The sequence below is a fragment of the Patiria miniata genome, unplaced genomic scaffold (assembly GCF_015706575.1).
Source record: "Patiria miniata isolate m_02_andy unplaced genomic scaffold, ASM1570657v1 HiC_scaffold_13, whole genome shotgun sequence".
Taxonomy (NCBI): domain Eukaryota; kingdom Metazoa; phylum Echinodermata; class Asteroidea; order Valvatida; family Asterinidae; genus Patiria; species Patiria miniata.
In genome coordinates this window covers 13454661-13468426 of record NW_024037051.1, presented here as the reverse complement: position 1 = coordinate 13468426, position 13766 = coordinate 13454661, and the positions used below count along the sequence as shown (strand labels likewise).

The window sequence follows — 13766 nt, the reverse complement described above, 5'->3', positions numbered from 1 at the left end:
GCACTCTGTATTCCAAAATAAAGTCAATTGACTGTTTGTCGGAAATTATCCACATTTCTTGAGTTTTTTTATAAATGACAGCAAGCCAGATGGAATAATGTCACAGGGTGTTTAGTATTAATCCAAGTAAGCTTTTGGATCATAATTGGGATAAATGCAAATGATCCTATGCCTTTAATTGTGAGGTCAGTTTGAGTGGCATAGCAGAAAGTGTTAAGAAATAGAATACATTTGATTAACCTGCATGGGCTGACCCACATTTCTTGGGCCTATCATTACTGGCAAATCCCGCCCCCCCCCCCCAAAAAAAAATCAACCCTTTATCCGTATTATCTATTCAACCTTTGTAGGTGACCAAACTGACAGCTTTCGGAAAGAATTGCCATCTTCTTGACGTTTCGTTTCAGTGAATAACCATGCTGAATCAATTGAATAAGATTTTGTGTACTCAAGGACCAGTTTACTGAACTCACCTTGTCTTGTTCTATGTAGCTTGACAAAATTTACTTCTTAGCATTTTCATCGGTTGCTATGTGTTACCATTCAGCACTCCAGACCAGAAATGGGTCTTTTGACAAGGCAAAAGAAGCAAGGGCTGTCCATTTTCGAATAATTTAGTATTCAATTATTCAAAACTTGTCTGAATTATTTTGAATATTCAAAACTCGCCAATCCGTTTTACACGTGCCAGCTGCAGCTGCCTTCCTCATTGGTCAAAAGTTGCATACAAAGCGCACCTGTTAAAATGTCCACGTGGCGATGGATATTATGGGCAACTGGAGTGTTTTGCAGGAAGTAGGCCTCCTGCATAACTGTCAAGGGACTTTATCCATTTTAAAGAATGGCACCAATGAATAGGCGTCGATAAAAAAGTTACTGTCAACCAAAAAAGTTGCATCTGACAATAACAAACTCCAACTTTACGATTAAAATAACATCACAGTCGTGTGTTCACATGCGTAGCGTTTTTTCTTCTCCAATATTCTTAAAACTGGCAAAAACCTGTTCGAATATTCGGTCGATGGTCGAATATTCAGTATGATTAAGATAGCTCTAAAGAAGCTCCTGATGTCTCGGCTGGCTCAAATAAATGTTTATTTCAATGAATTTGTCTTTTTTTATTTCAAGATGATAAGAGGGCTTGAACAGCAAGTTCGTGAGCTGAGGGAGGCCAATATGCAGAGTGAGTCCCTACGAAAACAGCAGCTAGTGGAACTAGGGCTGCTCAGAGAAGAAGAGAAGCAGAGAGCGCAACGGGAAAGTGAGACAGCAGTAAGTAAACTTGAACTTGAACTAGCGCACATTTTCGCAAGCTACAGCGCGCAGCTAAGGGCAACCCCAGGAGACAAAGTTACAGATTATGTGGAGAGAACAGATCAGTTTTCAATATACCCTTAAAGTTGTCAAGAGAACTGATGTTGCGGCTGGTGTGTGATAAGGAATTCCAGCATCGGGGACCAGACACTGAGACGGCCCTGTTCGCTGCCCTTTTGAATGTACATGGAACTCTTAGGTTGTTACTGGAGGGGAGGCCACTATGGCCGTATGTTGGGCAATCAACACTAGTGCATAAACTGCCAGTTCTGTGATGATTGAGGCTAGTCCCATTAAACAATACCATGTTGTATCCTGATGCAATTGGCAACCACAAACTCTGAGTAGTTTGGTCTTGGAGTTTTTAACCTATTGGATCTGGAACATGAAAGTTTGTTTCCAGTTTCATTATTGAATCAAATTAATGGAAAGGTACTTTTTGGGACTTGAGTGAAAGAGCTCGTAACCCCGTAGCAGGAGCTTGCAACACCGTCTCAGTGTCTGTATCAACTGGCGTTACTAATGAGGCCCTCACGTGACCTGTCACGTGACCATGACTAGGTCGCTCAACAGGAGGCGGTCGTACACGTGGGCCAGCTCGAATCCTCCATCTCTATTAATCTTGGGGTTGTGCCTGCAGATTTCCACCATATGTCCGAGGTCTGTCTGAACTGCTGAACTGTGTGTTCAGAGAGCATGGTGACATGGTAGCACACAAACCGTTAAACATCCTTTGTTCCCAGTTGATCAGCGTGATGGACAAGAATCCAGACCTTTTGAAGTGCAGCCTTGTATACCGAATAGTTGTTAAAGTCACCAAGATTGTGTCGCAAGTTTCTGCTACGAGTTGTTCATAAAGACACCGAGACGGTGTTGATAAAGACACCGAGACAGTGTCACAAGTTTCTGCAACGAGTTGTTGATAAAGACATCAAGATGGTGTTGATAAGGGCCCAGAGACGCCGTCGCAAATTTCTGCTATGAGTTGTTGATAAAGACATCGAGACGGTGTTGATAAAGACACCGAGACGGTGTCGCAAGTTTCTGCTAAGAGCTCTTTCACTCAATCATTCCATTTATGCTGGCTTCGCACTTTAGCAAGTGTTTTGTGTTGGTGCATTGGGCAACTTTTGGACGGAATATAAGAGATATTACAGACTGCCAATTATGGACATCTTAAACCAAATCTCCAGTGGCGAAGATAGCCTGTATGTGCCGTCTTCTCTGCTTCCATTTCAATTAGATAATATGTGCAACTTATTTTATGGAAGGTTTCCACACTGAAGTCGGAGATGGAACAGCAGCGATTAAGATTACAAAGAGACCACAGTGCTGAAATAGAACAAATGTTACAAAAAGTAAGTAGAAATCCTTGCCCCCTTTTTAAGGCTAATGACAAGAAATTGGTGTAATTTTGCAATACCTGTGCAAAAGTTTTATTTCGAATTTCGTTATTTCATTTATATTTTCATTGTTACTCATCATAGTGAAAGAAGAGGACAGGCTTCACAGTGAAACTCATTAAACCTATATTGTAATTTGGTAGCCTATGTTATATTATATAAACTATATAAACATATATTTTTATTCTGTCATACTTTCAGCAGTATTTTAAAGAAAATTGTAAGGATTAATTTTGCCTGCAGTTTACCCCCGTGTGGTTATCTTTTTTGCCAAAATAACCACATTGTCAATATCTGCTCCGTGCACAAGTACCCCATCAACGTCCAGAAAAGGAGAGTTGGGGGTGACCTAAACTGGTTCCCGATCCATCCACTGCGTATTTCGAATGTATCCAAAGTTATTGGAGTCGGGGATTAGTCTGGGAGACCAGTTGAATTCGAATGTATTCGCACGCCGACGACGCCTGACGCTCATGGGATGACCGGGTGGCTATAGCTTTTGCACATTCAGGAAGTCGTGCGTACTTCGCACGCAAACCAGTACAGTACGCGCACGCTGTTGTGTCCCGTCCACGGAGATCTCAAAAGAGGTAAAAACGTGCCCTCTTTTTTTGGCGCACGGAGCCCATAGGTCAACCTCTCTTGGATTTGTTTTACAAGTGTTTCAGTATTAGGCAGTTTGCATGAAATTGGTTACTTTATCTAGTTCTTAGAACTTGAGTTTATCTGTTCGCTGTATTTCTGCCACCTCAACTTAGTCTAGGGGCTAGACCTTGCTATGGTTTGATACGTGATAACCCACCGCCCGCCAGGAGAGGGCGTTATCACGACCAACCAATATCATCCACGAACCGTCAGTAACAATGTCTTCATTGTCCTGGCCTATTCCGGAAATCTCCCCCGAAAAATGGGGGAAACTATTGCGCATGCGTGACTTAAAATCAAGCTCTTAAATCTCTAAAAATCAGGCAGAATATGTGGGTGAGGTATTATTAAACAAAGATTGACCACTTTAATATGTGGTTCAGCTATAAACTAGCCTCCCTCGGTGATCCACGGAGCATGGATCACCTCAGGAGGCAAGTTTTACTATACCACTGGAAGCAGTCAATATTTGTAAATTGCGAGTTGTCATACAGAGTGTCAAATTCTTTCACTATCTTGGAATTCACCTATATTACAAAATGTGACAGAGCACGTACTTTTTTCCCAAACAAATACGATCAACAGTCATAAAAATGACTGATGTCCTGCTGTGCATGTACCAATTCAAATTGCAAACTGTGCTTTGTGTTTTCGTCTAAAATTCATTTCAGACCAACTCAAGACTGAAAGACATAGAGAAAGATTACAATGAACGACTGACCAAGACTGCTGAGGTAAGCTAAGATGGATCTAGGAATTTTTGCAAATAGTTTTGAAATTTACAAACCACATGGAACAGGGGTGTGAAATCTCAGCTTTAAAGCTGATTTCAGCTTTTTTTGTTTTGTATTTCAGCTTTTTCCCCTCACTTGTTGTGTACAAAAGTATAGGAGATTTTCAAAGTTCAGCTTTTTTTTACACCTTTTTCAGCTGTTTTCAGCTATTTTTATCAGTGGTCACTCGGACCCAAATTGCAAAGAAATTTTTGATTGATTATGAGTGCCACAATTGTCTTTTTTTTTAAGATGGCTTTAAGATGAGTTCAAACAGTCTTGTGAACAGATTTTTTGGATCAATGAATACAACAATTTTGAATGGAATGTTTTGTGAATTAATGGTATACCAAGAAAATTGAACATCAGAAAATGGCTGTGTTTTGCTGGGTTTTGCTACTTAAAGTTGCCTAAGGTTCTAATGTTAACAATTTCCTGAAATAGATCTGCAGCAAACTTGTCAACCTGTTTCATTCAAGCGATGTGATTTTCTTCCTTTTCTGCACAGAATAACAGGCAGTTAAACGATACAATAGAGACATTGCGACAGGAGTCTAGTAGGTGAGCTTACAGAATAACAAAGTTTTCATTCTTAGAGTCAAGTGCAGTGGGCCCTAATGTTGTGCAAACCTGACCCAAAATCGAAACCAAACCGGCCTGAAACCAACTTCGTTTCAGATTGGGTAAGTTTTTCCATCATTTCAGTTGGGTTGGGCCGGTTTCGGTTATGCGTCTGCAATTTTGGGGTCGGGTCGGTTAAGCCATCTTGTGAGAAACCCGAAAAAATTCTAAAACAGTTTGGAAAATCACGTGGTGCAATATTACTGCAGAGACACTGTGCCCGGTACTACATGTGTACTGCAGTGTCAACCCACCGTGTGATTGTGCATGTGGTTTGTGGTCTTTCACACGCAGTCTATAACATGTAGGCCCACCGGTAGGTCATGTTAGGAGTGTTCACCGCACCGTACGATACGATTCTTTACTGAGAGACAACGATTTCCACCAAAAATACACGCGACACGGGTAAGCTCAGGCACAAAAAGCTGACACAGTGTTTGTGAAATACTGGTCTATTTGAGTGGGGGGTTTCGGGTCGGTTCGATCAGGTTGGTTTTCCTTAAATTTTTGTCGGGTTGAGTCGGATTTGGGTGTTCAGATTGATTTCGGTTCAGATTTGGTTTATGTCTTAATGTTTTGGGTCGGTTTGGCCTGGTCAACCCGACCTGATGCACAACATCAGTGGGCTCCTGGTCTGGAGCATTGAACTCATGGTCTGCAGGTCTAAATTCTGCAGGTTGTGGGTTCGAGTCCAGCCTCGGGATGTGGTGCTTGTGTCCTTGGGCAAGGCACGTTGTCACTCCTTGCTGCTCCCCACCCAGAAGTAAATGGGTACCTGTGAGGGCAGAGATGGTCATTGTGATTGATTTTAGCTGTTTTGCGCCAAAGTAACAGCATCGAGCTGTGTACTCCCCAGGGAGCTGAGATGGTATTTGGAATGTTTCATTGGCCCAATGATGTAGCACCTTGAGCACCAATAAGGCCACAAAAAAAAATATTCGGTCTCTGGTCAGACCAAAGTTCCGGAATTGACGCGGCCACGTGGCTTTTTTTTCTTTTTCTTTTTTTCTTCCAGCTTGGATTGTACAGACAAGGTGGGGTACTATTTTGCATTTTTGGTGTCCTCATGTACATTGGTGTTCTCCATAATTTGCCTCGGGTGCTTTCGATCATTTGCCTTGGTGCAATTTCCCATTCCTTGGTGCTCTTTGGTAAAAAAAAAATGAGGAGGTGCGGAAATAGAGGGCGCTGTTGGAGCTACCGCGGAACATTTTGGAGAAAAAAAAGATCGACGCGCATGATTAAAATCGACGCGCGCGCTGACCAAAGACCGACTTATTTTTCTTTTTGGCCTAATGGTGGATAAGATAAATGGTTGTAACTTTAACTGTGTGAGAAATAAATTAAATCACTGCGATGTAACCTTTGATAACATTGAAGGTTTTGATGTCCTGCCGGACATGAGACTGAGCAGTTGACGTTGCAGTTCTCATTACGTAAAGCTAGTGCGCCGGCAGGTTCCACACGCACGCGAAACGTACGCAATGAGCGATATCACTGATCTCTACTCAAGAATGGATATCGGTGTGTGACATGCATTTTTATCATCCTGACACATGGCCCATGTAGACCAGTGAAATTACAGTATCCATGCGTGCGATATAACAATATTATTTTTTAGAAAGTAATGCTGTTATTACATGTAAAAGAAGTTGGATATCTTTCTTGCACACGTACCTGTACAGATTTGTTTGCCATTCTTACTCAGGAAAAACATGACTCGATAGTTGATGTTTTGGATTTAAACTGCAAAAAGTTCTTTTCAACAGTTACAAGTATTTGGACCAAGATAATCCTGACAACACTGAAATAGATCTCGCGTCTTTGACATCCCTTAACGCTTAAAGGCGTATAGGATCATTTGCTATGTTAAAAAAAAAAAACAGTCGAAATCCAAAGAAAAAGGTTTAAAACCTAACATGTTGTAATTTCAGCTCAGTGGATATTACACTATTCAAGAAAATAGTGAAAAACCATGCACAACCTTTTGATCGCGAGACATAGTTTTGTCAATAGAACACTTTATTTCTAACGATTCGTCAATTGACTGATCGTGGGAAATCACAAGGCTTTTTCTATTTCTTCTAATATCAGCAAGCCAGACAGAAGAGTTTCACGGGTTGTTTAGTACCAGTACGATCTCCAATCCAAATGAGCCCTATGATAATAGTTCGTTAGGTGACTTTTGGGATAAATGCAAGTAATCGTATGTATGCCTTTAAGTTGTTATAATGTGGTGAGTGTATTAGTTTATTGCTGTACGTCATGTGTTTTGACAGTTGTAGGAATGACTTAGAGAGACAGATGACGGATGCGATCGCAAAGCTAGAAGATGAGAAAGAACTCCTTAAGAAACAACATGCTGCTTACCTCAAGGTCAGACAAAATTGATTAACGTATGAGTATATGATTAAAGTGCTTTAAAGTTGAACAGAGAAATTGACTGGTGCAAGGTTTGAACCTGCGACCTCCGGATAGCCAGTCTGGAGCTCTACCAACTGAGCTATCTAGCCATAATGTTGGCAATCCCCCATTTTGTTAATATCTTGTTCAAGTGGTTAGAATCTGTGTTGGTCAACTAATGGGGTGGCATGGGTGGTGTAGTGCCTCTCATCACTGTGGCCCGGGTTCGATTCCAGGCTCAGGTCATTTGTGAGTAGAGTTGTTTGTTGAATCTCTCTTGTTGTGCCACAAGGAATTTTCTGTGGGCTCTCCAGTTTTCCTCCCTCCGCAAAAATCAAAACTTTCGATCTCTGGCTGTGCTCCGTCGTCGGACATGGGTCGTATGATGGCTGCCTAAGGCGCCTTTACATGCCTTCGGCTGGAGCATGTTGTAGCTGCGTCCGTCGCAATTCAGCTTCTGCTATGAGTTAGGATTATTAGCCCCCAAATTATTATTATTATTATTAATCGATAACAAAACTTCTTTGACTGCAATACTAAAGTGTGCTTTCTTAACATTTAATTCATTAGAAACTAACTATTTGGAGCATACACAAGCTGGCTAAATGTGTGCTTGTTCTAACTGACTTTTAGTTGAGTACATTAATGTTTTTTCCTCTGTTGACTAGACATTGCACCAAGATCTGGATAAGCAGAGGAGCCGAGCAAGACAGATGGAGAGAGACTTACAACAGAAAGATTTCCAGCATCAAGACCAGGTATATGGAGCATGAGGTTTGAACCAGAGACTGCGGAGGCGGTTGCTTCCCCCATCCAACTCAACCCCCTCCCCTCCCCACCCTGCACCCCCAACCCCAGCCTCAACTCCCCCCACCCCCCCCCCGCCTCAACTCCCCCCTGCCTCAACTCCCCCTCTCCCTGCCTCAACTCCCCCTCTCAACTCCTCAAATCCCCCTCCCTCACCCTGCCTCAACTCCCCCTCCCTCGCCCTGCCTCAACTCCCCTCCCCCACCCCCACCTCAACTCCCCTCCCCACCTCAACTCCCCCTCCCCTCCCCCTGCCTCACCCCCCCCCCCCCCCCCGCCTCAACTCCCCCCCCCGCCTCAACTCCCCCTGCCTCACACACCCCCCCCCCGCCTCAACTCCCCCTGCCTCACACACCCCCCCCCCCCCCCCCCCGCCTCAACTCTCCCTGCCTCAATTCCCCCTCTCCCTGCCTCAACTCCCCCCTCAACTCCTCGAATCCCCCTCCCTCACTCCGCCTCAACTCCCCCTCCCTCGCCCTGCCTCAACTCCCCTCCCCCACCCCCACCTCAACTCCTCCTCCCCTCCTCCCCGTCTCACCCCCCCCCCCCCCCCCCCGACTCAACTCCCCCCCCCCTCCCCAACTCAACTCCCCCCTCCTCCCCCCAGGCTCAACTCCCCCACTTTCCCCCCACTTCCCCCCCCCCCCCTCCTGTGGCAACCCCCAAACCGTCTAAGCCCAACCCCAAACCTCCTCCAGACCTCCAACCTCCCAGCCCCAACCCCAGCAAAGCAAACATTGAAATTTGAACACTGTAGCAGCTCAGTCCCTAAAGAGCAGATATATGCTAATCACTAGTAGTACGGCAGATAGTTGATGGATTGTTCCTTTAATGATAAAAGCTTGGAATTTGGCACACAGTCGGAGTATGTCATGAGAAAGATATTTAGCTATAGGGCCATCGCAGATTTGTCCTTTGCCAAAATCAATAGGGGTAGAATAACAAGCAATGGCAACCATTTAAAAAAAAAAAATGGAAATTGGTTTTATTCTACCTATATTTTTTAAAGGATAAATCTGCAATGGCCCTATATTTTTCTTAACACACTCTGACTGTGTGCCAAATGCCATGCTTTTATCATCAAAGTGAATAATCCCCTAAATATTTCCCCTATCTGCCCCATTATAGCATAAATATGTTCGTTTGATATGGGTTCTCAAATTTCATCATATCTTCAGCAAGGAATTAGTGTTCATCAGCTCCACTACGTCCCTGTGAGTTTCATCAACCTAATTTGATGTATTTTGACTGATGCAACTTTTTTGTTTTTTTCTCTGATTGCTCTGATTACCAGATGACCCACTTGAAGCAAGATAACGAGAATAGAATGCGAGGGTTTATGCCTCTGAGTGTTAGACAGGTAAGAACCTTGAACAGACAAAATAGCGAATGATGTACATGTATAGCAACCTTTCCATCTGTGCGTTGTCAGTTAATTTTGATGCTATTGATGTTTGGCATGACCTGAGATAAATCATACGTAGCGGAAAAACACGATACATTTAAAGGTATAGTCCATCATTTGTAATTTGTACATTTTGTTCGTTTGAAGCAATAAAAGTGTTCAAAATCTAATGAAAGATACTGAACAACTAACCTGATGAAGTTTCAGCTCAGCTTAAGCTGTATATTCCGAGAAAAACAGCATTCTAGGATCTCAATTTCAAATCAAAAGTTGCTGAATCATGTTTTGAATTGTTCTGAATTGCAGCTATACGCGATGTCGCGCACTGATCCGACGAATTATAGCAACTGCGTGCTCCTGTGCGTCGTGCCAATGCTTGCGCGCGCTGTGCCGAATAACAAAACGAACTACTAATTTAAATTTTCCTACGGTGCGTCTTAAGACGCACCGTTGGAAAGGCCTTCTTTCGTTGATTACTTCAAAATGATAGCTTGCCAGAAAGAATAATTTCACAGGGAGTTTAGTCCACTTACTATCTTTCAACCAAGTATGTTTTTCAACAATGATATGTCAGTTACTTTTTCGGATGGCTGCAAATGATGGACTATAGCTTTAAGTGACCCGCCATAGCATAATAAAGAATAACCCTCATCTTTGACTTTTCAAATTATATACATCACGTTAAAGAGCAAGTCATTGGCTTTCCAATGATACCAAATTTATTTCTGTACCGGAAGCTTAATTTATTCCAAAGATATGGCACAATAGCTTCAACAGTGTCGCGCCGAACTTCGCCGCCCTCATTTCGAGAATAACGGCTTTCGTTGGAAAAAATGACACACATTGCACAGCCAACGGCAGTGATAACGTTCTTCAGTTTTTACACTTTTGGTGATATTTTTTCCCAACAAAAATTCATAGTGAGAATCTTGGATACCTTGTCTCCTCAAAAATACCACAAAAAAAACATATCAAATCAAAACTAGGTTTTGGGGGACACTCCACATTTTGCCTGAGCAGGTCACGTATGGAATCCCAAAATTAGGCAGTGCATAATTTGAGCCGTGTTCGCAATGGACTTTTTTTCCGGTTAAAACTAATATAGACTGTTGTCAACTTAACCAAATTAAGTCCAGTTTGGACAACCGGTAAATTTCCCAAACTGTCAGTTGTCAGCTGTTAATCATAAGTTTTATGGTCTGCAGCGGTATGGTAACAGGGCCAACTGGTCATGGAGAATCACATTGTTAGTTTTAATCACTGAAAACGTACATGTACTATCCGTGAGATTCCACAGTGTTTTTGCTGTGTTGTGCGATATTATCTGTTATAACACCTCACCCACAGATTCTGTGTCTTGATTGGTCGAGCACGAGTCACATGTTACTTTTTAATTTTGCTATCTTTCTGTGCACGGCCAAAAGTACTATACCTGTAGCAACCAAAGTACTATACCATTTGCAACCAAAGTACTATTTCCACGGCGCGGTATTTGTGTGCAAATGGATGCTGGTGTGCGCGTTGCGCGTAGAGCGTATTGTTCCAAAGAGAGCGCGCCGCAGACTTGGATGCAAACATTTCGTGAAGGGGTAGTTTGGAAGAGAGAAATACATTTTCCACCAATTTTGTATTGAAATTGAAGTTATTTCAACTGTGTTCAGATTTGAATAATTTAAAATATTAAAACCAAGCAGAATCTGTGGGTGAAGTGTTATAAAACAAATATTGAATGCTTTATCTCGTGGTGAAGTAAAACTAGCCTCCCGAGGTGATCCATGGACCATTCTATTTTCCCTTGGCTTCGCCTCGGGAAAAATAGAATGGTCCATGGATAACCTCGGGAGGCTAGTTTTACTACACCACTCGAAGCATTCAATATTTGTATAATGTATTGTTGCCACGACCACGGTAAAGTTTACAAAACCAATGACTTTCTGTGGGGCAAAATGTTATAGTGCGGATGTACGGTGGAATAACCACAATGGAATTTTAACAGTCACTCTTGGTAACTTCCCACAAAATTAAGTCCAATGTGAACGCGGCTGTAGATGAAAATAGGGTATTAAACCTTTTTGTTCATTTACTGCCTAAGACCGCCTTTCCTGTTCCTCGCTGCACAGTTCAAGACAATACTATGTGCTTAGAAGATATTAGTTCTGAAAAGAACTTGTCCTACTTATTATCAACTTTGCTAAGTAGTTTTTTGTTCTGATAAGAACAGTCTCCTGACGATGACTAGAGCAGGCTAGTCGAAACGTTGAGACCAAAGACAAGTTCGTTTAGAACTTACCGCAGGACTGTTCTTATCAGAACAAAAAACTACTTAGCAAAGTTGATAATAAGCAGGACAAGTTCTTTTCAGAACTAATATCTTCTAAGCAGTACGGTAGTTATTAACACATGGTGTTACCGCAAACCGAACCGATACCGATACCCCACCATGCAAAGCCTCAAATGATAGCAGTCTACTTGTCTTTATTCAGTCTAGTCGGCAGTCACACATCAGACAACAAATTCAACATACTAAGAGCATATAGCAGACTTGCTTGATTCTATTTGTTTGGCTCTCTTTTCTTTTCATTAGGAGCTTGAAGACACTATTGAATCATTGAAGTCTCAAGTGACCGCCCTACAACAGACGAGTATAGTACTACAAGAAGAGCTCGATATGAACAGGAAGTATCCCTCTAATGTGCGATCACCTTCCAGGAATTGAGGAACTGAAATGTGAGGCGTTCTGGCAAAAGGAGACGGAACAGCAGCCGATTTCACGGGAAAATGTGTAGATTACGGCATGCGTAGGACTCCAATCTGTTGCGCAGCTTCGCAATACAGGGTGTCCCCAAAAAAAATGCTCCACTCTCCTCTTTTTACAAATTCAAGCAAACCTGAATGCATAAATTTTCTTATTATGCATTGTGAACAATCAGCCATTGGTGAACAATTGTTACGTGTGGTTGATTTACAAATAGGTTTTTTTAGTCAAAGTCCAATAAATGGACAATGCCATGGTTGGTTGGTTTTCTCTTGTATGCTTGATAACGACTGATGACTGGTCTTTCATAATCGATACCAAGTAGAATTTTTGAAAAGTACACTTGACAAAAATCGACATTTTAAAATTGGTGATTTGATTCCCCAGCGCAGTTGGCAAATGGAGGCGAGTTCATATTTAAGCATTTCTGTCCCTAGTGGATTGATAGTATGATCCAATTTTTTTGGTAGATAACAACCAAGACACATAGCATTCTTACCATGCATAATAAGAACATTTATGCATTCAGGTTTGCTTGAATTTGTAAAAAAAGGAGAGTGAAGCATTTTTTTTTGGGACACCCTGTAAACTTACGATCGATTTCCCGAAACTTAGCGTAGCTGCGCAACTTTTTTAATTATCTAAACATCTTGGACTAGGATATTAACAGCATGTACGACAGCTGTTTACGTATGAGTATGAATTTGTTTGTTCACGAAACAGTCCTTGAATCACCTCATTCCGCCATTTTGAAAACAATTTTGTCAGAATCGTACGGCAAGTCTAAAATTTTCTCACGAGTAAAATAGCAACAAGTGGTTTGGAACTTTACGTGGTGGTGGTATGAACTAGTGAATATTTGCAGTAACACCATGTAGAAATCTCTTTTGGGAAAATGTGTGGTTCTGAAAAGAAACGGTGGGTTGTAAAACTCTTGTAGTTTTACAACTGCTGGGCATAGGCCAAAAAAATGCAAAAAGCGAGTGGGAATAATGGTTTTTTTGCAATTTTCAGACTAATTGATATTTGTCATTTTTGATATATCTACTATATATATTTCAAAGAAATAATACAAAAATCATATCAAGGTGTTTTTAAAGGGAAAAAAAACGATTGGCATCTTTCATTTTCATTAATACATATATCCAAACTTTAAAGTTCTTTTTCTCAGTATTTTGCTTTTTTGACATGTCCATAAATACGCAATTCAAACAGCCTTAACTTGTCAACAGAATGTTTGATTGAAGTGCAACAAACAGTATTTCCAGGAGAATTATATTCTCTTTCCTAATACCAACAAACCCTCATTGCGACTTCTGCCCAGTTCTGTCTCATTTTGCCAGAACGCCCCACAAATAATTATGATCACATAGTATACAAATATTGAGTGGCTCAGCGTGGAATGGGAGGAATATTATCGCGAGGTAAAATCTGGACTTTTCCATTTCACGAGGCAAAGCCGAGTGAACTGGAAAAGTCCAGATTTTACCGAGGAATATTATCGCGAGGTAAAATCTGGACTTTTCCATTTCACGAGGCAAAGCCGAGTGAACTGGAAAAGTCCAGATTTTACCGAGCGATAATATTCCTCCCATTTCACAATTTAAAGCCACTCAATATTTGTTTTATATAACTGACAT

General features: G+C 41.7%; 1 protein-coding gene across 1 annotated transcript in view; it reads left to right on the top strand.

The window, feature by feature from the left end:
• The window catches only part of LOC119721347 (centrosomal protein of 112 kDa-like), a 40228-nt gene extending 28084 nt beyond the window's left edge, over nucleotides 1–12144 (top strand). Inside the window, exons 18-25 of the mRNA XM_038191381.1 lie at nucleotides 1129–1272; nucleotides 2586–2672; nucleotides 4034–4096; nucleotides 4644–4696; nucleotides 7036–7132; nucleotides 7828–7917; nucleotides 9261–9326; nucleotides 11956–12144. Coding sequence (XP_038047309.1) covers nucleotides 1129–1272; nucleotides 2586–2672; nucleotides 4034–4096; nucleotides 4644–4696; nucleotides 7036–7132; nucleotides 7828–7917; nucleotides 9261–9326; nucleotides 11956–12087 — 732 coding nt within the window. The 3' untranslated portion in view covers nucleotides 12088–12144. The remainder of the gene's footprint in view (nucleotides 1–1128; nucleotides 1273–2585; nucleotides 2673–4033; nucleotides 4097–4643; nucleotides 4697–7035; nucleotides 7133–7827; nucleotides 7918–9260; nucleotides 9327–11955) is intronic.
• The last annotated feature ends 1622 nt before the right edge of the window (nucleotides 12145–13766 follow it).